This window comes from Budorcas taxicolor, chromosome 1, assembly GCF_023091745.1.
Source record: "Budorcas taxicolor isolate Tak-1 chromosome 1, Takin1.1, whole genome shotgun sequence".
NCBI lineage: Eukaryota > Metazoa > Chordata > Mammalia > Artiodactyla > Bovidae > Budorcas > Budorcas taxicolor.
The window spans coordinates 49,355,458-49,368,875 of NC_068910.1; the positions used below are offsets into that span (position 1 = coordinate 49,355,458).

At 45.7% G+C, this 13,418-nt stretch overlaps 1 protein-coding gene across 1 annotated transcript in view; it reads right to left on the reverse strand.

Annotated features, from left to right (window-relative positions):
• Window positions 1-13,418, reverse strand: part of ITGA9 (integrin subunit alpha 9) — a 367,242-nt gene that overhangs the window by 62,278 nt on the left and 291,546 nt on the right. The window contains exon 23 of the mRNA XM_052639038.1: window positions 6,619-6,726. Coding sequence (XP_052494998.1) covers window positions 6,619-6,726 — 108 coding nt within the window. The remainder of the gene's footprint in view (window positions 1-6,618; window positions 6,727-13,418) is intronic.

The following is a 13,418-nucleotide window of genomic DNA, read 5'->3' on the forward strand; positions in this document are numbered from 1 at the left end:
ACCATCAGTCCTCCCAATGAATATTTAGGACTGATTTCCTTTAGGATGGACTGGTTGGATCTCCTCGCGGTCCAAGGGACTCTCAAGAGTCTTCTCCAACACCACAGTTCAAAAGCATCAATTCTTCAGTGCTCAGCTTTCTTTACAGTTCAACTCATATCCATACATGACTACTGGAAAAACCATAGCCTTGACTAGACGGACCTTTGTTGGCAAAGTAATGTCTCTGCTTTTCAATATGCTGTCTAGATTGGTCAAAGTGTTTCATCCAAGGAGCAAGCATCTTTTAATTTCATGGCTGCAGTCACCATCTGCAGTGATTTGGGAGCCCCCCAAAATAAAGTCTCTCACTGTTTCCATTGTTTCCCCATCTATTTGCCATGAAGTGATGGGACTGGATGCCATGATCTCAGTTTTCTGAATGTTAAGTTTTAAGCCAACTTTTCCACTCTCCTCTTTCACTTTTAACAAGAGGCTCTTTAGCTCTTCTTTGCTTTCTGCCATAAGGGCGGTGTCATCTGCATGTCTGCTGCTCATTAAGTGGGTGATTCTTGGTGGTCTGCTCATCTTCTGTCTTTTCTGTTGATTGAGTCTGCCTGTGGTGACTGGGTAGTGGGCAGTACTCACAGGAGGGGTGCAGAATGGTACAAATGGGAGCACATGAGGTTTGAAGTCAGACAGACTTGGCTACAAATCCAGCTGTGTTACTTACTAGCTGTGCAATGTTGGGCAAATCTTTGAATCTTGGTTTCTTAACTTGGGATAATCACCTTATCTTATGGAGCTGCTGTGTAGATTAAATTTAACAGCACATAAAAAGACTACTAAATCCTAGGGACAGCAGTAAGTTGAGTTCATCTTTCATCAGTTATTCAGAAATTTTTTTTACTCTTCAGCCTTTGATTAAATGTAACAGATTTGAGGGTCTCACACCACTTTCATTAAGCAGATATGTTTTCCTGAGATCATCCTGGGGGAAAACAATTCAGTCCTCCATTTCTAAATTTAAGCTACTGCATGGTCACTGATATATCAGGTGCATCTTTTCTTCAGAGGGATATGGACATCCTCATCACAAAACAATTAAAGTTCTGATATCAACTGACTCATTTTGGCAAAAATTAGATCATGGGCAGCCTTGTCTGGTGTACATGCACTGGAAGGGTGGTTATAATGGTATTCTAATGGATACTGTACCTTATGGCAAAGTTATTGATATGTCTCCTTGGAAAATTATCCTTCATTCACACACTATTTTACTTCCCAGAAATCAGGTCAGTTCTTTAGAATCACTGCCCAACAGCACGGACAGAACAAGCCAAAGAGATAAACCTTTTCAGAAGGAAGAAAGAAAGGCATGGCATTTATTTCATGTTTCTTCTAGACTAATATCAGAGTTCTTTGAAAGACCCAGGGCTTTTACCCGGAATAAAGTTCCACCTTTGCACTCTGCAAGCCATCATTCATGACATTTTTCTTCCTGCATATTAACAGCCAAATGCCAAAGCCTTCTTCTCCTCCACGGTTATATAGTTGCTCATAGACAGGTTTTAAACTTCAACAACTTGATGTTTGAGTCCTGAGACAACTCCTATCCCTTCCCTTGAACCTTCATCCCATGTGAATAAATTTAACTTTGGAGCAGGATTCCACTCAAGTTCAAATGGTCTTGCCTTCATGAGCCATAAAGCTTGTGGCACACGTGCTGCCTTGGCCCTGTCTTAGGCCTGTACTCAAGGGCTCTGCTGAAAGGCTCATCCTTGCAGGAGGTCCACAACAAGGAGAGGTCGTTACATTTTCCAGGCCAGTTCCCGTCTAGCTGTGTGAGAGAAGCTGTATCCTCAGTCTACACAGGAACCTTCTTGCAGGAGTGACTGCCTGTGGCTTGCCTCACATGGGCAGTCGGGCCCACAGAAACCACTGCCCCCTGCAGCAGCCCAGTCATTTGTGGGCAATACCCACAGCATGTGGTTAGACAGCCTCTAGTAGCAGGGGGCCTGGCCTTCCCCAATCCTAGGCCAGAGAAATGAAGGTGTGGGCACACGAGCCATACACATGATGCATCCTAGGAGTGATGCACCTTAAACCTCGCCAACTATCACAGGAAATGACAGGGCTTAGGACTCACTGTCATACTGCCAAGACAGCCATCTGCTGTATGCCCACAGAAGACGCAGAGAGCAGTAACCTTCGAGTGTATGTATAAGAGGTGGGTGGGCTTCCCAGGTGGCACTAGTGGTAAAGAGCCTGCGTACCAGTGCAGGAGCTATAAGAGACTCAAGTGCCACCCCCGAGTCAGGAAGATCCCCTGGAGGAGGGCACAGCAACCTACTCACTCTTCTTGCCTGGAGAACCCCATGGACAGAGGAGCCTAGTGGGCTGCGGTCCACAGAGTTTCAGAGTTGGACATGACTGAAGCGACTTAGCACACATGCACGGAAGAGGTGGGCAGAAAGAATGGAGAACCGGGTACCACCTCCACTGTACTCCTTCATACGCTGACCGTTCCCTTTGTCTGCAATGTTCTTGTCCCACATGCTCTCCTGGTGAACACCTACACATCCCCTAAGGCCTGGCTCCAAAAGCCTGCTTTGTGACGCATGTTTCGTCCCCTCTCCCTGGTGGGCTCTGTACCTCTGGACATCCCTGGGTCTGGCCATGCCTCCATGACCGCATTTGGTACACAGCGCTGCAACTGTATTTCACAGATCTGTCTCCTGCTAGACTGAATTTCTGCCTGTGTTGCATGATTTATTCCTCTTATCAGGACCTGGCACGTCATTGAGACTAGAAAAAGTAAAAGCTGGTGCATGATGGATGCAGTGATGAGGCAGGAAGGAGTCCCAGGTACTGTTTCAGAGGCCACTGGGCAGCACACTTTCTGCTGTAAAGCCTAAAAGGCCAAGAACAAGGGCATCCTGCAGCTCAGCCAGCTTCCCAGCCTTGGCCCTGCCCATGCTCAGCAGAGCCCAGTGGGCTCATTCTGGCCCTGCAGGACTTTGGATAGAGCAGGCTTCTCATTCTGGGAATTTGAAGGCTTGGTACAAGTCAGTCTCACTTCTATTAGGAGAAACCAGTACTTGTTTCCTATGTTCTCCAAGAAGTACCCCTAAGGCCTGCGGGCATCCCCTCCAGACCCCACTCTCAGCCACCAGCATTCCCTAGCCTTGGACAGGCCCCTGGGCAGCCAGGAGCCAGTTACCTCTTCAGCCAATTGAAGCCCAAGGACAGATAACTGGCACTGGAGGGAGGGTGTACCTGCCATCCCTCCCCACACTGCAGGGGACACTCAGATTGTTTCTCTCCCTTCAGCAGCACCCTTGGTATCCATCTTCCTGCTGAGGGTGGGCATGCTGGCTGACCCCACAGGCCTGGGCTGTCACCCCACCTATGGCCCTGCCTGGGACACATTTTTCTACTCTCATCATCACACTGGTCTCTAGTAATGACTATCCATGCGAACACAGTGCTTCACTACTTGCTTAGTTGAGATCTGCTGGCAAGCCTGATTTTCCACACCACACAAACAGCATGGGCCTCTGAACACAGGCTGATGTATCCAACCAATGGCTTGGCTGTCCTTGAGAATTCTGCTACATACTTCTGAAAATTCTCAGTACAGTTTTGAAAATCGAAAGGGTCTACTTCTGAGAACTCAGAGAATGGAATGCAGGGAGCTCATAGGACTTGGGGTTTTTGAGAGCCCATTCAGCGGATGATCAGTCAGGCAGTTCTGCAAATCTTCAGAAAAACCACTTCTCATGCCTTCCTGCCAAGCCAGCTAAATGCGTTCCAAATTGGAGTAGCTCTTACTTGGTCAGATGATTAGTAAAGAGAAAAACAGGGCTTCCGTGGTGGCTCAGCGGTAAAGAATCTGCCTGCCAATGCAGGAGATAAGGGTTCAATCCCTGATCCAGGAAGATTCCACATGCCACAGAGCAACTAAACCCAAGCGCCACATCTACGGAGCCTGTGCTCTAGAGCCTGGGAGTTGCAGGTACTGAAGCCTGTGCCCTAGAGTCCACGCTCTGCAACAAGAGAAGTCACCACAATGAGAAGCCTGTGCCTCGCAATCAGAGAGTAATCTCCATCCACCAACAACTAAGGAAAAGCGCGTGCAGCAATGAAGACCTAGCACAGACAAAAACAATAATAAAGAAATTCTAAAAGAGGGAAAATTTTCTTAAAAAAAAGAGAAAAGGGTATGTACTTGGTTCTGAGATACTTTCAGAATCACAGTGAATTACATTTCCTGTTCCTTTCAGTAAATAATTTTGTCCATGAGGGAGCAATCTTCTCTACAACCTAACTGATGTTCATATGAACAGCTCACAGCACATGCTCTGTGAGGAGAGTATCCTCCAGACACGGAGAAAAGGTGGAGTGGTTGGCGAGGTTAACAGTATGTCAGGCAGCAGACGGGAGCACGTGGGCAGTGGGAACCTCATGCTAAGTTCAAACCATGGTTGCAGTAGGTGCAAGACACTGGGGGCTCTTCCACTGTTTCAGCAGTGCTCCGAGGCACAGGCACTTCATGGAGCAGGAGTGGAAAACTGTGAGGGGTGGTGATGGCTGATAGGGGCACCTATCCTGCATTCACCATTTCCTGTGGCCCAGGGTTTCAGCCCACGTGATCCAAGAGGACAGCAATGCGGGAAACCGTCATCTCTATCACATCCTGCTTTTGGAGCCTCCTGTGGGCTCAGGTGTGTCACATGCCATGGGCCTTGCTGCCCCCATTTTCAAGCTATCCACAGAGAGACCATCCATCTGTCTGGCTAGCTGTCCCTCACATTCCCATGTAAGGGATTCAACAACGCCCTCAACGTGGACCCCATGCCCTCTCCTTATGCAGTGACTCTCCCGAGCATCACGCACGCTCCCCACTCCAGACTCTTAGGAGCACTGAGGTGATTTTTTTATCAGCATGAAACTTCTCCTGAATTCATGTGGAAAGAGTAAATGATTTTTCATAGCATGAACTTTTTTCAGTCCACAAATATCAAATATTTACTGAACACATATTATACTCTAAGTATTGTGTATTGGAGTCCCTAGAGATAAGAGGAGCGAGCAGATAAAAGTCCTGTCCTTACACTGTAGGGGCCAGGAGGAAGATAAACTGGTCAAATATGGAAATAAAGGGTGTGCCAGCTGGTGATGAGGGTGATGGTGGAAGGGTGGGTGAGAGGTTCTGGGACACAGGTTGGTCAGGGAGGGCCTGTCTGAGGATGTGATATTTGAGCAAGTACCAGAAGGAGGTGAAGGCAGAGGTCATGTGACTCTCTGGGGAAAGGTGTGCTGGGTAGCAGAAGATCCAAGCAAAATTCAGGAGGTGGGAGAGTGTCTTCTATGCTCTAGGACCAGCATGGAGGCAGGATGACGGGGGCAGAGAGAAGAGGAAGAGGGGGAGAGGTCAGAGATGGGCAAGAGACAGGCTGTGAAGCTGGCTGAGGTGCTGGAAGAATTCGGGGCATAGGTGAGCTATTGGAGGGTTTTGAGCAGAGGAGTGACATGACCTGACTTACATTTTGGAAGCCCAGCTCTGCTGCTGGGGCACAGACAGACAGCAGGGGGGTAGGACAGGAGAAGTGACCTATGTGAAGAGGCCATTGCAATAAACCAGGTGACAGATGACAGTGCCTTGGACCAGGGTGCTGATGGTAGAGGGGTCAAAAATTGTTACATTGTGATTTGGGGGGAAGGTAGAAACATCAAGTGTGCTGATGGCTCAGATGTGAAGTGTGAGAAAACGTGTTAAGGGTGACCCACACCACTGAAAGGATTGAGCAGCCATTTGCTGAGATGCAGAAGGTCATGGAGGGAAGCAGGTTTGGAGGGGTACCATTGAGAGTTTGGTTACTGGTTCAGATTACTGATAGGCATCCAGGTAGGGATGGCCTGAAGGTAGCTAACTATCAAAGTCTCTGATTCATGGGAGATATGTGGGCTGGAGAAAAACAACTAGTGTCATCAGCACAGACTGAATATAAAACCATGAGTCTTGGGGAGATTTATGAGACCGAGTGTAGAAAAAAAAGGCCCTTGGGCCCTGTAGGAACTGGGAAGATGAGCAGAAAGCCAGTGAGAAGGGAGACACCAAGCAAATGTGATGTCCTAGAAGCCAAGAAGGTGGGAGGAATGATCATTGTTGAGACAAAAATCATCCACAGTTGACTTAGGATCAAGCAGAGTTGCATATTCTGCATATGAACTTGAGTTTCCACCTACACTTATGTCTTATGTATGAATCCTTCGCCCTCCAGGCATCAGTGGCCCTATGAGAATCTTTATGAGTGCTGGTGAATCTTCCCTTTAGAAACATACATTCAGATACATACAAGACTGCAAATAACTGTGGAGGCTCCAGGAGCTGGCGAAGTCTATCCCAGAAGTCAGGTTCATAAACAGCCCTTGGCCATCCCCGAAAAGGTCTTCTTATGGTATGAACCAAACTGTCTCAATGTAGAAGTTCAGAACTTGCAGGTTTCCCAGCTTTTCCAGGTATGTTTCCATAGGTTAGAATAAGTTGACCTTTCTGGGCTCTTGGGTGGAACGCAAAATATGAATGGGCTGGCTCAAGTCTCAAAGCAACCGTGAAAACAAATGAGAACTCACCACCATCTCCTGCACGTGAAACATCTCTGCTCCACCAGGTGACAGTCGATTGGGGAAGGAGATGCTGACGGATGACCCAGGAAGGGTGCTTGGCCCAGTGTTATAGACCTGTGGGTGTGACACACACATAGCATGTTTTAATAGAAATAGAGATCTTCATTTCATGTCTACATTATATATTCTAAAATCCTTTGAAATGATACACAGAGATACTAGGGTTTAGGATCTAAAAGGTCATGACTTGAAGTGAAATATCAAATGATGGGAGATTTCAATGACACAGAAATCTTTCTAATGTGCATTAAAACCCCACAAACTTCAAGTTACCTTATTCCCCCCGTTAGCATTTTCATCTTCTGCTGCTAACAATTATACTTATTTTGACCTAGAAATTTACTCATAGACTGTTACATGGGTGAGAGTTTAGAAATAATCTAGATTAATAGTTCTCAAACTTTTAACACATATCAGAATAATCAAATGGTCTTCTTAAAACCTAGACTGGAGCAAGGTCACATCCAGAGTTTCTGCAGTGGTAGGTCTGGTTAGGGTGGGGTGGGAGCTGAAGAGTTTGAATATCTTTTTTATTTTGGCCATGTCACATGGCATGTGGGATCTTAGTTCCCCAATCAGGGATCAAACCCAGGCCCCTGGCAGTTGGAAGCTCAGAGTCCTAACCACTGGACAGCCAAGGAAGTCCTGGACTTGCCTTTCTAAATTTCTCAGGAGATGCTGATGTTGCTGGCCCAGAAAACATACTTTGAGAACCACTGATCTGGTCCAACTCCATTCCTTTTACAGTTGGAGGTAACTGAGACTCTCAAAGACAAAGTGGGTTATCCCCAAACCAAATGATCTCACTTACAGAATGGGCTCTTTTTTACTACACTATCTAGCTGATTTGGTTTCTCTGTTGAAAGCAACTTTTAACTTGCTGCTGCTAAGCTGCTGCTTACCACTTGCTAATACTGTGGGATGACACCTGTGCACATCTTTTTTGTCCCAGCATTTGGTCCTATAATCTTTACCCCTACATTATAATCTAATCCCCCACACAGTCCTCCCCATTTTTTTTGTCTCCCGCAGCCCATCATCTCTTGAGAAGTGAGAGAAAAGATGGCAGCCAGTAAAAGACCCATGAGAGAAAGGAGATGGAGCAGAGACTGACATGAAACTCAAGGAAGAAGTGGAAGATGAAGGAGAGTAAAAAAGATGGGCATATGTATAAAGACAGACAGTAGATTAGTGGTTGCTAGTGCTGGGGCGTAGGAGGAATGAGGAGTGTGGCAGGAGGAAGAATGGCTTCCCAAAGATGTCCCTGTCCTAATCCATGGAAACTGTATGTTATATTACATGGCCAGGGGGATTTCAGGTTGCTAAGAAGCTGACTTTAAAATCAAGAGATGATCTTGGATTATCCAGGTGGGTGCAATGTAATGACAAGGGTCCTTATATAGGGAAGTGGGAGACAGAGTCAGAAACAGGGAAATGTACTGTCAAAAAGATGCAACCAGTCATTGCTGGCTTTGAAGATGAAGGGGGCATAAGCCAAAGAATGCAGCAGCCTCCAGAGGAGGAGAATCACCACAGAAGAAAGAAACAGATTCTTCCCCAGAAAGGAACACAGCCTTGCTGACACCTTGCTTTTATAGACCAGTGAAACCCTTGCAGACTTCTGTCCTCCAAAACTGTAAGATAAAATAACCTTGGCACAAAGTCTGTAGTAATTTGTTACAGCAGCAATAGGAGACTAATATAAGGAGTGACTGCTAATGGGCATGGAGTTTCTTTATGCGGGTGAAAAAAAGTGTTCTAAAATTAGATTATGGAGAAAGTTGCCCAGTGGGAAAGTCATTGCACTGTACACTTTAAACAAGTGAACTCTAAGGTATGTCAGTGGTAACTCGATAAAGATGTTATTTTATTTTTAAAAAGACAGGTAAGGGCAAAAGAGAGGAGTGGCCTGGGGATTAGAGAGAGGATTCAGGGCATCTCTGAAGCTGAGGTCAGCAGGGCAGAGCCCAGCGATGGGTTGGACAAGTTAGCAGATCTTCACACTTGGCAGAATATACAAGGGTCTACCTCCAGCCAGCTCTTCCCTAGAAAACTTGTCTTTGTGTTTTTTGTTTTTTTGTTTTTTGCAATAGTGGGTTTTGCTTCAGACAACAGACACAAAAAACCATCAAGTGGATGAGTAGTTGCTGCCAACTCTTGATTCAAAAAGAACACAATTCACCCATAACAACAACCCTAAGGCGCAAGAAAAGGAAGGACTATCCAACCACAATGGCAATCGTTAATTTGAAGTGAAACGTGAGAGCACAGCATTGAAAGGAAAACCTATTGACCTGTCTGGGAAATTACAATTTAAGCATGAGTGAGGAAAAAGAAGTTGATTTTGTTTTGCATTAGTTCATCCACCAGAACCAGACAGATGGAAAGCTTGTATTACCATATTTTTAACAAATGTCTTAATGTTTGACTCTCTGCAAACGTTCCTGTGTAACATCTGCATTATTTTTCATCATCATTTTTCAAATGAGGGAAATTTTTGATTTGATTAAAAAAAACAACTATTGATGGTCAATAAATTTTTATGTCTGTAAAGAAAAAAACTCTGATGAAACTTTGAAACCAATTCTAAGACCAGTGTCTCTGCCTTTCTCCCATCAGCACTTGCAGAAGAATCTTTAAACAATGACATAGCTTGTTGAATATTAGCTTTGAAAAGACCCAGAAAAAAAATCTCTTTGTATGGAAAGTCTTGTGCCTTTTTTCAGGAGAGATGTTGCCAGAATAACGCTTCCCTGATGGTTCAGACAGTAAAGAATCTGCCTGCAATGAAGGAGAACTGGCTTTGATCTTTGGGTCAGGAGGATCCCCTGGAGAAGGGCATGGCAACCTACTCCAGTATTTCTGCCTGGAGAATTTCACAGAAAGAGGCTACAGTCCATGAGGTCGCAAAGAGTTGACACAACTGAACGACTAACACTTTCTATCCATTTTCCTGACCCTATTCTCTACTATCTCCACCTTTCTTTGGATGACTATCACCATCAAGCTGGTCAGTGGCTTTCCTGCAGGACAGTCAGAATCATGACAATTATACCAGAAAACAAGTTGTCAGAGAATTGTAAGGAAACTGTCAGCTTTGCTAACCCAAGAAGATTTCCTTTCCATCAGTGACACACACTATCCATCTTTCAGACTCAGCCAATTTCCTTAATCCTGAACAGAATGCTATGTACTTCCTCAGGCAACTGATAATTAGGAGGAGAATCTTCGGGTCATGGCAGTCACTCACTCCCAGGGCCCTGATTCCCTAGCCTGTATCCTATGTCAGGTCAGAAGAAAACTCTTTGCCTGAATACAAAAACTTAAAGCTCCCTGTAAAAGTGCCTTCAGAGAAACATGATGTAACCGCAGGCTCTCAGATTTCTTTCTTTCCTTTTTTTAAAAGAGGAAGAAGAGAACATTTTGTATATTTTTAAAATATCTTTTCATATAACTTCTGTTCCTTTTTGCCTTCTCCTATCAACATTACTTATAGAGACGTGGATGGACCTAGAGACTGTAATACAGAATGAAGTAAGTCAGAAACAAAAATAAATATCATATATTAAAGTATATATATATATATATATGGCATCTAGAAAAATAGTATAGATGATCTTATTTGCAAAGCAGAAGTAGAGACACAGACATAGAGAAAAAAATGTATGGATACCAAGGGGGAAAAGGTGGGGGGTTGGGAGGAACTGGGAGATTGGGATTGACATATATACACTATTGATAGTAACATAAAAAAGATAGCTAATAAGAACCAACTGTATGGCACAGGGAACTCTACTGAATGCTCTATGGTGACCTAAATGAGAAGGAAATCCAAGAAAGAGGGGATGTAAGTATACATATAGCTGATTCACTTTGTTGTACAGTAAAAACTGATAGAACACTGTAAAGCAACTATACTCTAATAAAAAATAATAAAATTTTATTTTATCGAAGTATAGTTATTTACAACGTTGTATTAATTTCTGCAAATACCCTCTTCATTACATGATGTGTGTCATTTGAACCCTTCTAAATAATTTACCTGACTGTATCTTTTATTGTAAGACACCTCCAAAACTATAGCTAAGTAACTGAAACTAAAAGTGGCTTCCCCGATGGCTCAAGTGGTAAAGATTGTACCTGAAATGCAGGAGACACAGGAGATGGGGATTCAATCCTTGCATTGAGAAGATAACCTGGTGGAGAAAATGGCAACCTACTCCAGTATTCTTGCTGGAAAATCCCATGGACAGAGGAGCCCAGGGGGTTCCAGTCCATAGGGTCACTGGGTTCCAATCAATAGGGTCGCAAAGAGTTGGACATGACTGAGCACACATGCATCAGTAAAATGAAATCACTTCATCTGGCCTTTATCTGTTTTCTGTCCAACTGCAAAATGCAATGGAGAAAAAGAAACTAACTGTGAGAAGGAATTCAAAACCACAGAGGTCCTATTTCCAGCAATCACTCTAAAGGTCTTGAAAGCAAGGGTGACCCCATCTTTCCCTTTTCCCCTGTAAATCAAGCATAGAGTGTGACAGCAGGGGCTTAGCTGGCTGGGAGGTCCCTCCTGTCTGAGCTGGGATGTGTGTTATCCATCATGACTTTGGAGGTCTCCTGCCTGGGAGAAAGCTTTGGCAAGAGGGAGACCACTGTTTGCAAGACACTGCAAATATGTTACTGTCTCTTTCTCTGGACCCTCACCCTGTCATTATTTGTCATCCCCTTGGTCCACCTAGGAGAGGCCACAGGAAAGAAAATAATAATTATTTGGCCATAGCAGTGGATGCCAGACCGAGAAACCATCTTCTCCATAGGGAAGAATGGAGGGAAGGCAGGAGAGAGCTCTGGGAGCTGGAGCTAGAGCTAGAAAGACGTGGGATGTGGATTACGGTACACTGGCTCCATCACTTCACCCCCAGCTCCTGATAGCTGCTGAGCTATACAGAGGTGTCCCAGGTAACACACGCCTAACCTTGGCCCCAGCCCAGCAGCTCCCAGCTCTCCACCCTGCAGCATGTCCTCTCCTCTTGGGCCTACATGTCCCACATTTGTCAATTAAGGAGAATGTCTGGATGATGCTCAGTCCCCCTAGTTTTATGTTCAAAGACCCTCCTGTTGAACAGTGCTGACCTTGGGGTCTGTTCTCAGAGAAGGAATCAGCAAATGATGGCTCGCTCGCCAGACCTGGTCCACCTGCTTTTGTATATCCTGTGAGCTGAGACGGTTTTATGTTTTTAAATGTTTGGGAAAAAAACAGAAGATGAATATGTCCCAATATGTGAAAATGATGTGTGCTGTGCTGTGCTTAGTTGCTCAGTCATGTCCAGCTCTTTGCGACCCCATGGACTGTAGCCCACCAGGCTCCTCTGTGCAGGGGATTCTCCAGGCAAGAATGCCCTGCCCTCCTCCAGGAGGTCTTTCTGAACCAGGGATCGAACCCAGGTCTCCTGTGTTGTAGGCAGATTCTTTACCATCTGAGCAACCAAGGAAGCCCAATAATACTGGAGTGGGTTGCCATGCACTCCTCCAGGGGATCTTCCCAACTCAAGGATTGAACCCAGGTTTCCCACATTGTAGGTGGATTCTTTACTGTCTGTGCCATCAGAGAAGCCCCAAAATACTGGCGTGGATAGCCTATCCCTTCTCCAGGGGATGTTCCTGACCCAGGAATCGAACCAGGGCCTCCTGCATTGCAGGTAGATTCTTTATCACCTGAGCTACCAGGTAAGCAATTTTATATCATGTAAATAAGATATGAAATTCAAATGTCAGTGTGCACAGCCACAGTTTTGTCCTGTGCATGGTTCCTGGCTGCTTCTGCACTACAGAAGCCTAGTTGCACAGCTGCTGTGGAGACTGGATGGCCTACAAAGCCTAAATACTTACCCTCTGGCCCTTTGCAGAAAAAGTTTTTCCACCCTCGGTTTAGAGAAGGACAATGTCCTTCACAGTGTTCACAGTCCATACCGAGTGTACCTGCTGGACACAGTGCTTATATGATAAGGAGAGCCAGCCCTGCTCTTTGGGGAGCAGCCTGTTTCCCCTGCCAGGGGGAGTTCCCTTCATTCACACTGCTGTGCTCTTGTAAAACCCCACTTTGGAAGGCTGTTCCTTTGTGGGAGGTGTTGGTACCTGGCTAAGTCAGCAAGGAGAAACCCAGGATTAAGTGTGCGTGTGTGCTCAGTCACTTAAGTCATGTCCGACTCTGCGACCGCATGGACGGCAGCCCGCCAGGGTCCTCTGTCCACGGGATTCTCCAGGCAAGAGGACTGGAGTGGGTTGCCATGCTCTCCTCCAGGGGCTCTTCCTGACATAGGGACTGAACTCATGTCTCCTGCATCTAATGCATTGCAGGTGGATTCTTTACCGCTGAGCCCCTGGAGAAGCCTCCAGGATCAAGAGGACATGACAAATCCTTGAGGCTGCCCTGCCCACAATGTGAAGGATGATGGAGAACTGGAAGGGGTCCTCTGTGGACCATCTAGGTGGGGATGCAAGCCGGGTCCAAAGGTCTGCTGGGGAAGGTTGGCATTCATCATGCCTTTCTCCCTCCAAATACTGAAAAGCAGAGGGGGTACACAGCAGAGTGCCAGGCAGCAAAGGGACTGTTTCTGTGTGTGGTTACAGAAAACACACACACATTCAGGCTGGGAAGAGTTTCTCTTAGAAAGAGCCTGGCCCTTTGGTTGCTTTTCATAGGAGGCACATCCCATGGGCCCCTCCCTTGGTACCCAGTGACAGAG